The sequence below is a fragment of the Panthera onca genome, chromosome A2 (genome assembly GCF_046562875.1).
Source record: "Panthera onca isolate mPanOnc1 chromosome A2, mPanOnc1 haplotype 2, whole genome shotgun sequence".
Lineage (NCBI taxonomy): Eukaryota > Metazoa > Chordata > Mammalia > Carnivora > Felidae > Panthera > Panthera onca.
In genome coordinates, this window is record NC_138340.1 from 43,526,622 (window position 1) to 43,544,496 (window position 17,875).

A 17,875-nucleotide genomic window follows, 5' to 3' on the forward strand; every position below is an offset into this window, starting at 1 on the left:
TAGCAGTACCTGTGTCCCAGGGTCACCGTGAGAATTCAATGAAACTAACTTCACGGAGCATCTGGCATGTAGTAGTTATTCTTGACATATGCAAAAAAGAAAAAAATATTTAAAATATTAAAATAATGTGTGGCAAGTGGATAAAGATCCAGTTGATATTATTATTCAGCTTTTAAACAACTCAGCTGTAGTATGTCCTGCTTGAAGCATGCATGTTTTCCTGGTGAATATCTGTCCCAATCCCTGACTTTGTGGGTGTTGTCCTCCTGCTCTGGGTAAATGAACCCTGGGCACCCATAGCCTTCCTCCAAGCTTATGAGAGTTGGCAGACCACTGGCCTCCTTCTGTGTCAGGGGCTGACGTTGCCAAGCACATCCTCTGATAGTGATCCTCATGCCTTGGCAGCAAATAATACAGTTTTCTCACTTTAATTAGGCTGAGATTCATTCCTACACATGGCAGCTGCAAAGATGTATTGTCCTTACAATTAGATGCTGCAATACTTAGCATTGCTTGGACTTAATTTTAAGTACATTTTGGTGGCCCCTGTCCCTCCTCTGTACCTTGGTTGCTCCAGGAGAGAGCATATGGCCCTATAATTCTTTAAAGCTCATTTTATGGGCCATTCTCAGGCACTTCCTGCTGGCCTTTGGAACAGAGCCTTGTTTGTGACTGCATTTTTGCTTATGCTCCTGCCAAATGCTTCCTCCAAAACCAGCAATAAAACCACAGGATCCGATAAGCCATGGTCATCAGAATGGCTTAATGAGAGCAACCTCAACAATCGAGGTCTTTAACAACAACCGTCACTGCAGGACTTACACCTTGAGCACAAGGACAGCCTGGGCAGGTCACCTTTGTGGTTTATGGGAATTTCTCCAAATAATACAGAATTTGAGACCATCTCAGGGAACGATCTCACACTAAGCTATTTTCTCTTAAGCAAAAATGGATAGGACAAAAATAGAAACTGGTGATTCTTTCCGGCCTCTCCATATATAAGAATAAATCTAGTCTTTAAAGGAGTTACAGAGCAAAGAAAATTTCATTGAATGCTCCAATGGCTACCTAATTCAGTCAGCCTTTGACTCAAAATAATCTGAAATATATCGTGCCTCAGGCTAGCAAAAAGGCTACACGTTGGATACTTAAAACAGATCTTTATCAGAGGTGCCTGGGTGGTTCAGTCCATGAAGAGTGTGACTCTTGGTTTCAGCTCTGGTCATGATCTCATGGTTGTGAGATCAAGCTCTGCGCTGAGCGTGAAGCCTGCTTAAGAGTCTCTCTCTCCATCTCCCTCTGCCCCTCTCCAACTCACCTGTGAGCACACAAGCACATGCTCTCTCTCTCTAAAAACAAAAACAAAAACAAAAACAAAAACAGATCTTCATCAAAGTATATTCACATAAGATGGCACCTAGTTTAAATAAGGCAAAATTATATTTTATCTATCATTTATGTGCTGTTAAACAGTTTTAAAATCTGAATTATTAATTAAAACCTGTGAACTAGTATCATTTTGGAATGACTATGTTTTGATAGCTAACAGGACTTGTTTGACTTTTGACAGATGTTGATTTCCTTTCATGTCAACTATTAGACACCCCATTGTAATCATAAAAGGCATGAAGAAATTATGTTACAAGCAAATCCTATATAAGTGGAAATGAACACAGAATATATTAAAATAACAGCCATCTTATCAACAATGTGTTATAATGGCTTCTGATTAACACTGAGAACATGATTGATGTTACTGGGGGTATGGCACACTAACAATGTGACATTGAGAAAATTCAATCCAAAGCTTGTTAATTTCACAGAATCATTCAAATTCTCATTACTCCTTCATGACAGTTTTTGTTTTTGTGTCCATTAAAAAATAATGACAATTTAATGGGACCTTTCAGTAATGATAGTAGGAAACACATTTTTTTCAAATGCTCATCTGTTGTTACAACAAGAAATAGAAACAGTGGATACAATATATTGATTTTTGGTTTTAAAAAGAGTTTGTTAACTTGATTCTTATTGAGTCACTTTTAAAATTATGCAAACGCAAGTCATAAAGAACTTCCAAGTCAAAGCAGTAGTTCACATCAATGTTACCAACATATGTAGGTTGATTTAGCTTTTTCAAGGCCAAAGGAAAAAAAAAAGCACATATTTGATTAAAAATCCTCTCTAAGAAACAAACAAGGCATGCCAGGTCTTGAATTAGTGTAAAGCGAATGGCTGCTAATCAAGAGCAGGTGGGGGAAGAAAAGGGGGTAGAGCTGGGGATAAGTAGAGTTTATATTGGCCAAATATTTGTATTATTAAAAGTCAAGTGTATATAAGAATTACTAAATTTATATATCAGACCTCTTACTTTTCATGGATACAGAGCAAATGTATGAAAAAGAATCTTTGGGAAATAACTGAACAGCAAGGATGCTTCAAATTGAAACATTCACCTACAAAAAATTTTATTGGAACCAAAATATGCTATTTGACTTGTGTTTGCAAATTCATTCATCTTTACTTTGTATCAGGAAGATGAAAATATAGTGTCATGACTTGATCAGTTGGTATGTCATAATCACAATAATTACCACATATTGATTATTTCCTCTATAACACACTGTAGTTTAGATACTTTAAATTGATTATTTTATTTAATCCCTACCGCAACCCTGATTTATGTTTATGTATTGCATTTTTTCCCTTCCTCAATGATTTATCCAACACTGTCCCATCCATTTCACTGTGAAATTTGAAACCAACATGAAAAATGTTCTCATCTAACCAGCAAATAAGCCTACTGTCTATCTTCTATCAGTAATTAATATCTTTTTTTTTTCTTGATACCCCTTTCTTAAAAAGGTCAGTGCTTCCACAGGAGCTCTGCTTACCACTTTTCTGACTTTTCAAGAACTTCACCCGAATCTGTGTCTTAGAATCAGCAATCTCTTTATCTAATTGTTTATATCAATATAGCACCCCTGCCCTCCAAACTCCTCCCTGTTCTCGAAATCTTACCTCTCATTCATAGCCAACTCTAAAGAGTTTACACACCTGTGATCCCCATATTCTTATCTACTACCTACTATTCACCCCTCAATCCACTTTAGCCTCTTCTCCATCATTTCACTTACATTTCTCCTGTCAGGATTATGTATGACCTTCATGTTGCCTAATACATTTTTCTGTCCGCATCTTATTCCATGTCTTAGATGCCGCTTTCTACCTATTTTCCCTTTTTCTGTCTTCCTCTCTCCTTCCCTCTTTCCCTCCCCTTCCTTCCTTCTTTCCTTTCTCTATAGTTCTCTACTCTACCTGTAAATATTGGAGATTTTTAGAGTTTGATTCTAGATGACTATCTACCAAATTGTTCTTGCCAAAAATTTGAGAGTCATCCCATGGGGATTACGTGCATTCCTATGGCTTTAAATGCTATATATATGCTGTTAAATTTCATTCTCATAAATCTGGACCTTGCCTCACCTGTGAATTCAGGGCTCATATGTCTTATAGCTTACATGACATTGTCATTTAGATAACTTATGGATAAGACACACACAATAATCAAAATAGAAGTCTTCAATCTCGCTAAATCACACCACAAATTAATTTCAATTATACTACAGTGAAGTTGTTAAGCAAAAAAGGCACATACAATTTATAATCTTTATATTTTTAAAGATAAAGAGAGCTGTAGGTAAAGATCTAATAATCTCCACTTCCATATCTTTCACTCACTCCCTTGAGATAACCAAGGTGAATAATAAAAATATATATATTCTATAATTTTCTCTATACCAATTAAAAGAGATGCTCATATTTAGGTTTTTACTTCATTCTTTCACAGTGGGATAGGTCATAGCAATATTTAGCACTTTTTTAACTTAATAGTCTAACTCACTTTCCAAGAACTTTCCACATGAGTCCTTTATATTTAATAAATTCTTTCTAATCATGGGTGGCATTCCATTCTATGACCTTGTGGATGTTTTTCAACTTTTGCACTGATTTATTATTCAGTTGTTTCTTGGTGTTCCCTTTTTACTTTTAATATAATTCCATTATAATATAATAGCCCCAAATGTCCTGATTACTGCAGTTTCTCATTGACCCCTGCCTACTATGTGCCCATGAATAGTGCTTTCTTTTAATATTATGAAAGTTCCCTGCTGTTATCTACATCTAGATTTTTAAACATGTTTTTCTTTCTGCAAGGAATATTTTCCCTTCTCCATATCACCATTGCATGGCTGTCTCTCATCCATGACATCTGTATCCTGTTCTTTTCACTTACAAGATAGGTCAGTTAGATAAAAAGTTAAGCTGCTGGGGTGCCTGGGTGGCTCTGTCGGTTAAGCGTCCAACTTCTGCTCAGGTCATGATCTCATGATCCATGAGTTTGAGCCCTGCATCGGGCTCTGTGCTGACAGCTCAGAGCCTGGAACCTGCTTAGGATTCTGATCTGCCTCTCTCTCTGCCCCTCCCCTGTTGGAGTTCTGTCTCTCTCTCTCCATCTCAAAAATAAACATTAAAAATTTTAAAGAAGAAAAGAAAAACAAGGTTAAACTGCTATAATACAGAGACCTCAAAATAAATGCCTCAAACAATATAGGAGTTTATTTATCTTTACTATGATGATCCAGAGTGGATGTTCCAGATCAGCTGTGGTTGTACTCCATGCAATCACTCAAGTACCCCGGTTAATGGTTGCTCTTTCAACTTCACCAGGATCTTTCCTGTCATTGGCAATCTAGATGCTGAAGGTATGGGTGGAGAACATACAACTGTGGACATTTCCTTTCACACATAATAGGTAGAAGTTTCACTCGTTTCTCCTTACCGTATGAAGTGCGAAGATGTCTGCGAAACGTAGCCTCTGGTTGGAAAAGTGTATTTGATCTACAAATCTATTATTATGGAAGAAGGGAGCATATATCATTTTTGTAGACAACCAGCAGCCTCCACACCATAATAATTATCACAATTTGTAAATTATACATTTGTTGCTTTGTTTTTTAACGTGTGTTCTAGTTTTCCTCTTAGATAACAAGCACAATAAGGGCAATGTACATGCCTGATTCATTTACCAATACATGTTCTCTCCTTAATACGCTTCCTGCATTTGAGTAGGGATTCAATACAAATTTGTTAAAAGACTAAATGAATGTATAAAAGAATTTTACAGGTGAAAAACCCTAAGGTTCAGAGAAGTTCAACGATTTACTCATTCCTGGATGCTGAATGACCATTTTCCAGGAATGTTGAAAGATTTGTACCTCCTGTGGATGGCTTAACAAGATAACTAGTTAGCTTTCTTCTAACAGTGAATTTATATGATTGTTTTATGGTGTAGGATATTACAACACTCCAAACAAGATCATGATGCTACTTTTTGAAGGAGTAGAACAAGAAAATGAGAAAATATGCCTTCTTTCTCATTGGTTCAGTCACATTCAACTCTTTCCCTCACTCTATTCCATCCTAAGTTCTCACAGACTTCATGTGCACATCAAATACCAACCATTAATCTAAGATGCTAGAAGATTACAGCAAACTTGCTGCATATACATACCTTCTTTTTTTTTTTTTTTTAATCACACCTTCCCTGGGCAAAGAAAGTAAATATGTGCTGGATTTTAAAGATTTTCTGCTGGGCTACAGGCTGCCTGGGAGAATAAAAGTAAACAGATAGTAGGTATTGTTAATAAATGTTTTCATCACATACTCTGATTATATGAAAAAGGAAGAAGAGAAGAAAGAAGAAAAAAGAAGGAAAAAAAGAGATTTTTAGAGATAAAAATCAGTGTAGATAAATTGATCATCAACTAAATCTTCTGGTCAGCCAAGTATGGGTGTCCATTACTGTTAAGAATAAAAATAAGTTTGAGATTCTTCTTTAATGTGTTTGTTACTGCAAGATGATTCTAAAGCTGTTTTGTTTGTTTTCCAAGATATTGAAGACTTTGAAACCAAAACAAGAAGCACAGTGTCCGTCCGAGAAGGTCAAGGTGTGGTGCTTCTCTGTGGCCCACCACCACACTTTGGAGGTATGGTGGGGGGTACTTTGGGTCACACCATTAATGTGGTCTCTTGATGAGTAAAGAAGGCACATCTTGAAGTCAAAGATAGCTCTTCATCAAATCAAAAGGAACTTCAAGTCCCTTCAAGTTCATCCTATCGCATCTGAACAGTTCCATTGTAAATCATTTTTAAAAGAATTTTTTTCATGCAGTCACTCGAGTGAAAATGAGTACCTGAGTACCAAGTAAAAATGACCCCTGATGCAATCTAATGTTGTCACCCTGAATGACAGGAGACAATTTGTTTAACCTCCTTTGGCTCAGTTTCCTCTCCTGTAGAATTGAGACACAAACTGATAATCTGTATTACAGTGCTGTTGTGAATGTTGAGTGAGCTAATGAATGCAAATTGATGAGTGTAATGGCTAGTACTTATTCAGAAAAGAAAGATGAGATTGTTATTTCATTGTTACTATGGACATCCATGGAAAAGCAAATTCCAACATTCCTCTTGGGAACCTCACCTTAACTATTGTAAGAGGAGAGTTACCACATTAATTACAAGCAAATTTTGGATGGCACCAAATCAGAGTATCTCCTAGCAATGGTGAAAACATGCACTCGACACCAATCTCTAGTTGGTAAGAATCTGGACTGATCCATGAATTAACCTGTTTGTTGCCAAGGACCTAAACCATCTACTCATTTGCACCCCCTCAGGGTTGCATTTGGTCAAATGATTTGGTAAAATATGGTAGATTCTTAACCAACAGTGAATCTGGAATAAGCAGCATCAAAATATCCATGGAGTCATTTGATTTGGTTCAATTCAGCATCATACTGACTATATTATAGTTAGCTTAATAATAATAGCTAATACTTATACAGCATAGATCTAAGTACTTTACATGTATTAACTTTTAAAATTCTCATAGCAGCTTCATGAAAGAAATACTATGATTGTTTCACAAATGAGAACAATAAGGTAGAGAGAGGTTAAGTAATTAGTCTATGGTAACATAGCTGATAGGTCCTGGAGCCAAGCTCCAAATCCAGCCAGAGTGGCTCCTAGAGCAGCCCTTTTATAGTTTAGTCCCACTCTGGAATGGGAGAATTTTGAAAGCAGATATAACAAATATTTAAAAATAAAATGAAAGCTATTTTACCCCTAATATTAAACAGAATATTATTTATGATCTTTTAAAACCTGAAAACATTTTTCCATTTGTTTCATTTTTACACAGTTACATGAAATGCTGATGCAAAAAAAAAAAAAAAAAAGAAACTGATTAGAAGTTAACAATATTTTATTCAAAAATATTACACAGTAGTATAACATTATGCTCACCTAAAATATTGGGGGAGAGTTATACTGTTTTCAATGCTATCTGAGATAAAATAGTATTATTCTGCAGCATTGAAAAAATATAATGCCGCTTATTTTTTAACCATAGGGAAATTATTTTTAGTGGCATAACCTAAGATGACAAGACAGGCAAAATCATGCCTGTTTTGTGCTGTCAGTCTATGTCAGTCTATGTCATTTTATGCTCTGACTTTGGTCAAAGAATCTTGTCAGAATTGAAGATTATTTTCAACTTTGTTTACCCTGAATGAAGGTAGCAGAAATGTCAAATATTTGTAAATGAATGTCATATATTTTTAAAAGGAAGCCAGATAGGAAAAGCTCTCCCTATTACCTTGTTACCTAACACCATTAAAGTATGTGTTGATCATCTAAAGCATGTAAGACCCTTATTGTAACAGTTCTCTCTGCTTAATGCCATGAGATTAAGTCATAGACAAAAACTGCCTTCCATTAAGACCTTTTTAAGTGAATAACTAATGGCTATTGCATGCAAGTTATGACAAATTTGTCTGATACCAAATTTGATTATATCATATGTTTTTAGCAGGATTTCAAGGTATTTGTCAATATTGACTTCATCCGGCTTGTAGGAATTTTCATCCTGAGAGCTCCTGGGGTTGCACATGCTTCCTCATCTCTACAAAGGCAGAAAAGCTGGAATACTTTTCTTCTGTTCTTTATAGTTCTCCCAATCAAAACTGAGGGGAATATTGACAGACACCCTTTGATCCAACTATACAAAGAGTCATCAATTCATTAGAAGAGGAAAGTATTAATACTAGTAACAATGACTACTAATTATTGACTTGATATCATGAGCAAAAAGGACTTTGCATGATTTTCTCATTCCCAGGATTCTGATCATTAAGAATAATCATTTTTGAATGAGGAAACCAAGAGTCAGATAAACTAAGTAAATCAGTTTTCAGTTAGTAAATGAAGACAAGATTCTAGTAGAGGAATTTCTGACTTCCAAAAAAAAAAAAAATGCCTTTGGATAGAAAGCTCTGTAGTTAATGGTTAAACCTCAGATTGTGTATCAGTTTCAACACTCTTACACCTCCAGGTTTGCTAAGAGTTTTAAGAGTGTCTTTAACTGGCTCATTTGAAACAATTCTTTATTCTTCCTTTTCCTTTCTCACCTTCCTGTGAAGGTGAATTGTGCCAAGAAAGACTTTAAGAATGTAGAGAAACATATTGGTTGGATAACCTTCAAATTGATTTAGTGGGCAGCTGGTTTAAAATGAGCCAATTTTACACATAGACATTTTTGTCTTTGTAATTTTTCTCTGGTTTAGGATGTATATATGTGTGTATATATATGTAGCTTCAAGCAACACCCAATTATTAGTTCACAGTTCTATATGTCAGAAGCCAAAGGATGATGTGGCTGGTGTCTCTACTCAGATTCTTACAAGGACAAAATCAAAGTCATGACCAGATGGCATTCTTTTCTGACAAGTCTGAGGAAGGCTCGGTTGCCAGGCTTACTCAAGTTGTTGGCTGAACTGGGTTCCTCGCCATTGTGGAACTCAGGTTTACCCCAGTTCCTTTCTGGCCAGATGTCAAGGGCCACTGTCATCTTCTAGAGGATGCCTGCACTTCTTGCCACATGTTTTCTTCCATCTTCAGAGCCAACAGCAAAGAATACCCCTCACATCCATTCGTTCTAAGTTCAAATCTCTCTAGCCAAGATAAGGGAGAAATTATCTTAAACATGATGTTATCAGAACATTCTGAGTTATATATATTTTTTCTCTAGTGTATTCACAAAACAAAACAAAACAAAAAAAAACTTGGAAAACATTTGTTAAACAAGGCAGGCCTGGGGCGCCTGGGTGGCTCAGTTGGTTAAGCGTCTGACTTCAACTCAGGTCATGATCTCGCGGTGTATGAGCTTGAGCCCCACGTCGGGCTCTGTGCTGACAGCTCAGAGCCTGGACCCTGCTTTGGATTCTGTGTCTCCCTCTCCCTCCGGTCCTCCCCTGCTCACTCTCTGACTCTCTCTTTCAATAATAAATATTAAAATTTTTTTTTAAAAACAAGCAGGCCTATCAGATACATTGTAGTTTGTTTTATAAAACAAAAGCCAAAAACAAAAACTATGGGAGACTAAGAAAAATTATCAAATAGGTTGAATTCTATAAATTGACCTGGGGGAAGAAAATGGCTCCAGGAACAAAACAAAAGGAAAAAGTGTGTAGATGGATTTCCCATATAAATGATTAGTGATCACTCAGTGAAGTAGAGTAATCGGCATAAACCAAACTCAATAGGTGCTGTTTTATTGATGCCCCCCTTTTTTTTTTCCATATAGACCAAAGGAGTCCTGACTTCAGAATAGGCTTTCTTGTGGATATTTCCTACCCAATTTTAAAGGTAACTGTGAGTGTGCTGTTCTTCTAGAAAGAGAGAATTTATAGATAAAGCTTATTCGAAAGGAAAGGGACCCATAGTGAAAGAGAAAGAAACCTAGGCAATAATGCCAGAACACAAAACTGGCACATTCTGCTTTATCTCTTAGAAATGTGATATTTGGACACAAAACAGGAATCATTCCCTATACTCTGAGGAGAGAAGTATATTTGCTTCCTTAATCCTATTTCTTAACTACAGATAAACTCCATGAATGTGACTGAATCTATGCCAATAGAGCCAGATTAAGCCCCCGTTTCCATCTTCCTAAAAAAATATAATTCTGGAATGTTACAGAGAAATATAAATTTTTTCTGAAACTTTTGCCTGAAGACCACAGAGAGTGCTACAATGTTTATCTGGTTGAAACACTTTATACCCTATTAGACATTGTTTTCCTTTCTCCTAAACTCTCTCACTGGTAGTCTATGACTTCCCTCATCTCTACACAATCTCCAACAGTTCCTTCTATTGTCTATTATAGTTATTATCCATAATTTGGATACCCATGTCAGAAAAATACAAGTCTCAAAACAAAAAAAAAAAGAGAAAAGAAAGAAAGAAAAATACAAGTCTTCTAGTTAGCCTCTTGGTGCTTGGCAAAGCTAAAATTTACTAGTCAGCTAAAAAGACTTTTCCTTTCCTTTACTAGGTCTCTAGAGGATTCTATGATCTCTTCTCTGTATCCAGGTTTATGTGACAAAAAGAGGCAATACACTATTTATTTTGCTTATTCATTTGGGGGAGGGGTCACTGAGCCTTGAGATAGACTATGAACTTTGTTGCAGGGAAGTCTTTCTACTATGGGTTTTCACTCACCTCAAGGATGTACTTTTGCTTAAGAGCCTTGTCACTTTAATGGAGATTCTGCATAAGTCATTTGCAACATCACTGAACTCAAAATTATCTTGAACTTTTTGAATGGAGATGAAAAACTTGAAGCCAAAGGTATTGGATGAATTTGAAAATAAACCATCAGTAGATCTTCATGGGTGCAGTGAGTTAACCCAGCTTCACATGAAGTTTTTTTTCTTTATTTAGAAAAAGAAAATTAACCTTTTATTTATTTTTGACACATACACACACACACACACACACACACACACACACAGAATACAAGTGGGGGAGGTACAGAGAGAGAGGGAGACACAGAATTCGAAGCAGGTTTCAGGCTCCTCGCTGTCAGCAAAAAGCCCAATGCAGGGCTGGAACTCACAAACTGTGAGTTCATGACTTGAGCCGAAGTCAGATGCTTAACTGTGCCACCCAGGCACCCCTGAAATTTTCTTTTAAAATGACAGAGTGAAAGAATGGTACATGTTGTCTAAAATAATTAAGATCACCTTCACTGTGAAATTATAGTTTCATCATATCTAAAGTAAAGCACATTCTCTCCCTTTATTGTCTCAATATAAAATTCTCAATCCTGGGCTCATAAACATCATAGGCTTAAAGTTTGTTTTAGAGGAAATATTCCATTGTCTTCTCAGATAAAACTTTTAGGTTGGTACAACAGTTGAATTTATGCCAGTAGTTTGGAGCATCTATGTCTGTGGTAGGAAGATAGCACTGCTGTTTGAGCCCAGCGTTTGTATTTTCATCAATAAAAATGTTGGCAATTCAACATAAATGGAAAATCATTTTCAGCAAAGTCTCAAAATTATGTTATAGAATCAAGAGGAAAATTACATAGAGGAAAAAGTGCTAAATTTTCATATGGCCTTCTACCTAGTTAGTTTTTTTTTTTCCCCCTTCTGTTTCTGAAGTAAATGACAGTGGTGTTTTCTTAGTAAGTAGGACAAATCAGCAACAACAGCATTACTTTGGGGTTGCTTGAGTGTGTAAAAGGCAGACAGGCTCAAGAGTTGCCTGTTGGTATAGTAATGACAGTGATAGCCATCATTATTGAAATTGCACTATTATTTACTCAACAAATATTTATTGTGTACATCCTAAGCCACTCATTTTAGTGAATTTTAGGGATAGTGGAGAACAATGTGACAAAGTCTTTCCCTTCATGAATCTTATAATAAGCAAGTATAAAAATATGACAGATGGTCATAAAAGCTAGGGAGAAAACTAAAGTGGGTCAGGAGTGGTGGGTGTTGCCATTGTATATTGTGAGGCCACAGTAGGCTTTGTTTGTATTTGAGAAAAGAACTAAAAGAATGAGAGAGTGAGACATCGAGAAAAGGCATTTTGGGCAGAGGGAACAGCATGTGCAAGGGGCCTGTGGTAGGGCTGTATCTGGCACATTAGAAGAATAGCAATAAAACCAGTATAGAGAAAGAAAAGTGTGCAAACATGAGACTAGATGAGGATATAAGCACTACTTTAGAGCTATTTTAGAGCCTTTGAATTTTACTGTGACTGAGATTAGAATGCCTTGTGTGGTACTGAGCAAAAGACTGACATAATTTATCTGACTTCCAGTTAAAAATTTTATTATTGGGACACTTGTGTGGCTCACTTGGTTAAGCATTTGACTCTTGATTTTGGCTCACTTCATGATCTCATACTTTGTGAGATTGAGCCCCGCATTGGGCTCTGTGCTGACAGTGCAGAGCCTGCTTTCACTCGCTTTCTCTCTCTCTCTCTCCCTCCCTCCCTCAAAATAAATAAATAAACATAAAAAAAATTTTCTCTAGAGAATAGACCATAAAGGGGCAATAATATAAGGAGTTAAAAGTGATTCAGGGGAGAGATAATGATGGCTTGAACTGGGATGATAGCAACAAACAGATGAATAAGTAACCATCTTTCACTATATGTTCAGAGGGTATACCTAAAATAATTTCCTGGAAGATTAAACGTAGACTGTAAGAGAAAGAGAGGAGTAGTTTTTGTACTGAACAATTGGAAGAATGGAATGCCATTTATTGGGATGAGACCAATAAAGGGAGAGCAGATTTTGGAATGGGAGACATCAGGAATTTGTTTGGGTACATTTTAACTTACAGATGTCTATTAGATAGAACAATGAAAATTTTGAGTAGGCAGTTGGATTTACATGTTTATGGGGAAAGCTCTGGTTTGGAGAAATCAATTTAGAAGTTACCATTGTTAAAAAACTAAATGTAATTGAATAAATTTAAAGATCTGATTGGCTTTATTCAATGATTTATGAATTGGGCAGCAAACCATTTGCAAATGGGAAGGAGCTCTGAAGAGCTGTACAAAATGAAAGACTTTTAGAGACAGAAAGAGGCAAAACAAGGAAGTTGCTCGAGCGAAGTAAATTGTTTCAGGCAAGGTCACCTTCCTCTGGAGGACAAATAGGGTCTGTCAGGTGGATTGCCTCACAAGTGCTGACCCAGTAATTCCAGATTGCCTGGTTAAGGGTCACATTTCTGGGAGAGGCTGAAACTGGAATTTGGTTTGCCAATGTGGGACTTAGCACCAGTGACTCCATTTGGGACCTATTGTCTATGTCTCTCTTTTTTTCTTTTAACACCATGTGTAAGTAGTGTTTAAAGCATATGATTGGATGAGATAATGAATACCTCCTGTACACTGGGCACTCAGCTCAGCATTTTCTGTACCTCAACTCATATAACACTTTCAAAGAAAATGTCTCCATTCTAGAAATTGAGTAATTGTTTTAAAGAAGTAATTGTTTACTTGACCGAGAAGACATATGTTGAGTGTAAACACTACTGCATTTATTCTCCTGCCTAATCTGATCTGACATAATCTGGCCCACAATAGATGATAACTGCTGAATAAAGTATAAATGGAAATAGCAAGTCCTCTTATCTCTATTGGAGATTATGTAAACAGCACCCAGGGAGGTAAATTAATTTGCATAATGTTACTGTAACATGTTAGAATCAGAAAGATCATGTAGCTGACCAGAGTCCTATGCACCACATTTCCTCTGTCTACTTTCAGAATCTTATTCATACCCAGTAAGAATGTTTTATCTTACTTTCCATGACATCAGACACAAGTCTTGTGTTACAGCCTGTTTCCATTTGTAGAGCCCAGGGTTTCTCACCATCAGCACTATTGACACTTAAGGATGAGACGATTCTTTGTGATAGGGATAGTCCTGTGTTCTGTGTATTGTGAAGATGGTTAGCAACGTTCCTGGCCTGTGCCCTGTTGGTACCAGTAGCACTCCCTCCCCCAATAAAGAGGAGGAAAAATATCTCCACACATTGCCAAATAGTCCCTCTCAGGCAAAATCACCCTTGCTTGAGAACCACTGAAATAGTCCATCACTTACATTTTCTGTATTTAGCTCATCTATGGAGGATGGAATTGAGCAGAAAAAAGGAAGTCTGGTCTTTGTGTATTTGCCTTCATGATTTGCCCCTCTTCCTTACAATTGGAGGTTTCTCAGAAGTTCACTCAGACACTGGCTGTGTTTTCATTTCTTCTCTAGGACATGAGCAGTACCAGAGTTCTTTGGAAACTAGCACTAATAGGAACTCAGAGGGCCTTTACTTAGTGGTTGTTTGTAAATGATAAAAGCAGCTATCTCCATGATTCTGAACACGGGTGTATAAATCAAAAGGCATCTAATAAAACCTAGGTGGTTAAGCAGTAACTGTGGAACAAATGGGAACTCAAATCGGAGTGGCTGTAAAGGTGTCAGGGCAGTGTTCTGGGCTGCATCATAAACTTGCTCAATACCAGTATCAATGACTTCAACCCAGAAAAGGAATTATTTTTCTTGGATTAGGTCTTTGCCGCTGAGCTAGCATACCCATGATTTACCACCCAACAGCCAGTCACATTTAACTCCAAAGCATTTCACAAGGTTTACAGTAAAGTACACGCATTCCAGGTTATTCCAAAGGGGAGATTTGCCCACTAAATCTGAGAACAATGCTTCAGATTCTTTATTCTTCTCATGCATTTTCTACTTCTAGACACATGCTACCAATTTCGAAGTCTATCTTACAGAGCCAATAGAAGTTCTCAGTGTCATTGTTCTTCCACATGGGATACCTCTCCTCTAATAAAAATTACATCCCATATAATGGGTACAATAGCATGGATCTCTTGTGTTTGTGTTTTAAATATTGCAGTGCAAGATATAGGGCTGTAAATTATGTCAAAATGTAACCATGCTCTAGGGAAAACAGTGTTTGTTGTATGCTCGAGGGAACACAGATAGAGTCTTCAATTGCTTACTGCAGATCTGCCATTTCTAATAATAAAGTTGTAGAGGATGGTGTCAATGTGAAACTACAGGCAGTGCTTCAGGAAGGACCAATTATCATTCAGTTCTAATGTTACTGCTGAATCATCACAGGGAAAATGCATCACAATCATTAATAACATAAATGTCATCGATGGTGGAGAAAATATTTAAAAATTCAATGGTTTCAACTTAAGTGGCTCATGAATTATACATTTAATTAAGAAAAGCCAAATGGGAAGAATTTTAAACTTCTAATTTGTAAGTTTTTTTTTTCTTTCCCCATTAAAAATATACAAATTAAGCATTACAGTGGCTGATGAAGGAACAAAGTAGATAAAAGCCCCCACGGTAGCTTGGCTGTTTGGGTGGATGGGAATAGGTGGCCCATAGGGAAAAGGGAGAAAGGTGGGATGGAAAATATAGTGACTGGAAGGGCTCGCAGCTTAACTTCTTCACCAATTCACAGAGGAGCACAAAGGGGTACCTGGATTCTAGAACTACTACAGAACTACTGCCATATTCCCCTCTTCTCATTCACCAGTAAAAAGAGAAGGTTGGGCCTGGAGGATCTTTAGGTCCCTTCCATCCCAGACATGCCGCAAATCCATGAACTGAGGAACATCCTCTTTTCCAGGCTCCCACGTACTGCCCAAAGAGAAATATACAAGATGGCCACCATTTTGTCAAACTCTGAGCCATTTCCCTTCCTAGTATGATTATGCAGAAGAGATTGAGAATTACCACTGTGTTAATGGTTTTCAAAGTAGTGTTCTGAGACGCCCCCAGTCTCAGCATTTCCCGGGAATTCGTTAGCAGTGCAAATTCTCTGGTTCCTTTCCTGACCTACTGAGAGTGAAACCGGGAGGGTAGAACCCAGCAATTTGTGTTTTACCAAGTCCTCTAGGTGATTGTGATACACGCTGAAGTTTCAAAATCTCTATTCTAGTGAGGCCATTTTGGAGAAAATAATTACTTCTTAGTGGTTTAAAAAATGCATACTCTTCCCCACTAGTACTAGCTACAAACAGGTTGAAGTGATTGAGAGTGACAGATTAACGTTTCATTCTGTAAGATTCTGAGGAAATTGAACACAGGACAGACATTGTTGATGGAGGGAGAGGATGGGTAGAGAGGAACAGGTGTCCTAGTTCTCAGTAGGCTTGGATAGGCAGAGAGCTTGGGTGTTTAGAAAGAAGTGTCAGGGTAAGGAAGAATAGCCTAGGGGATTTGGCATCTGAAAGAGCTAGGTTCAAGTCCTACCCCTTGCACCTGCAAACAATGTGATTTGGGGAAATTATTTTCATACTTTTAGCTCCAATACCCTGTACTATTTAATGGGCATATTATTAATAGCCAATTAGCCTCACAAAATGAATTTATGGATTGATGAAACAGGTATGAAATAAAAGTGCTCATTGTTTTTTATATAATTTTGTTTATTTCTGAACCACATTCTTCTGGCAACTTCTAAATGTTCCACTATTGAAGAAAGATACATCACATGCAGGGATAGATCAGAAAGTTTTAGCAAAGTGAAAATGAATTCACCAAGGGAGAAATGGAAATTACAGTCTCAGGTCTCAAGATTATAGGGTAAAGAATACAAAGATTTCTTGGGCATTAGTGGCAACTTGTAATTTCTGTTAAGTGAGAGGGTTACCTTGGATTTCATAGAACTAGAGATTATTCCTCTTCCCAAATCAGAATTGAATAAAGATCCCTAAGCTGGGACATAGCCCTGGGAATTTGCTCAAGATTGTCTTTATTTCACAAAAGGTTCAAAAGATGAGGAGTCACTGACAGCAAGGGAATCTGAACTACATTTTTTCCTTCTCTCTTTATTGAAGAAAAATTTACTATCTAGATAGCTCTCAGTTTCAAACAAAAACCCTTTGAGCATCTTCTCTTTGGTGGAGACAGAGTATTAGGCTTAGAAGTGAAGCAGCAAAGGACATCAGTAAAGAAACTTAGAAGCAAGAGACCACATGAAATGATAAAAGACTCCAGTAGAGACTTGTAAAAGCAATGAAGATTCAATACTCAGGAACAGGACAAGAATGTCAAGGCATATTTTCAAAAATAAAAAGTGAATTGCATTTATGCATACTTGATCTAAAAGCATTAGACTCTTAGAGAGATCAAAGGAACGTTGAGGGTGGAGTAGACAATTCATAGCTTTAACTTCCCATTCATTGCAAAAATAAATATTTTTTCGTAACATCTCAAGCATTGCTCATCTTTCCTCTGCTTTGTCATCTTTGATAGAGAGCTGTTACCTCATAAATCACCTGCTATTATAGTCCTGAAGTTTAGGATGGTCTTCATTTTATTAAAGACCGTATAGCCCTCTGTAACCCCCAACAGCCAAAGTCCTATTTTTGCCTCCTGGACATCAAGAGAAAGGGCGTTACTTAACCCTTCATACACCTGGCAGCAATTCAGTCTATGAAGACAGCTCAATTATTCTTCCCCACCCTGCTCCCAGGGTAACAATCTAAGTTCTTATCATTTTCTTTTGTGACTTAATTTCTGGCCTTTGCTATGTTGGTTATCTGTCTCTTGATATACTTGAGAATTTTAATTCCCCTTCCAATAAGAAGTGCTCTGAACATAATATTCCAGTTCACCCACATGAGCCATTTGTAGGGTGTTGAAAATACAGATTCCATGATACTTCACTCAGATATAATGAAACCAAATTGCTAAGAGTAGCATTAGCTATCTGTATTTTAACAAGCTTGCTTCATGATTCTAATGTGCTCTGAATAAAACATAATACTCCAGTCTGAACAGTTCAGAGTAAGGATGAAAAATATTATTCATCTATTGTTTTACAAGTTGTAACTCATTCTGGTGTTTAGCTTTCCTGACATTATTTTCATCTTATTTTTCCAATTTGTACAAATATTATATAGT

General features: G+C 36.9%; 1 protein-coding gene across 2 annotated transcripts in view; it reads left to right on the forward strand.

Moving 5' to 3' along the window:
• The window catches only part of CNTN6 (contactin 6), a 283,185-nt gene that overhangs the window by 157,091 nt on the left and 108,219 nt on the right, over positions 1 to 17,875 (forward strand). For both annotated transcript variants that reach the window (XM_060631587.3, XM_078442810.2), the window contains exon 5: positions 5,955 to 6,050. In XM_060631587.3, the coding sequence (XP_060487570.2) occupies positions 5,955 to 6,050 (96 nt within the window). The remainder of the gene's footprint in view (positions 1 to 5,954; positions 6,051 to 17,875) is intronic.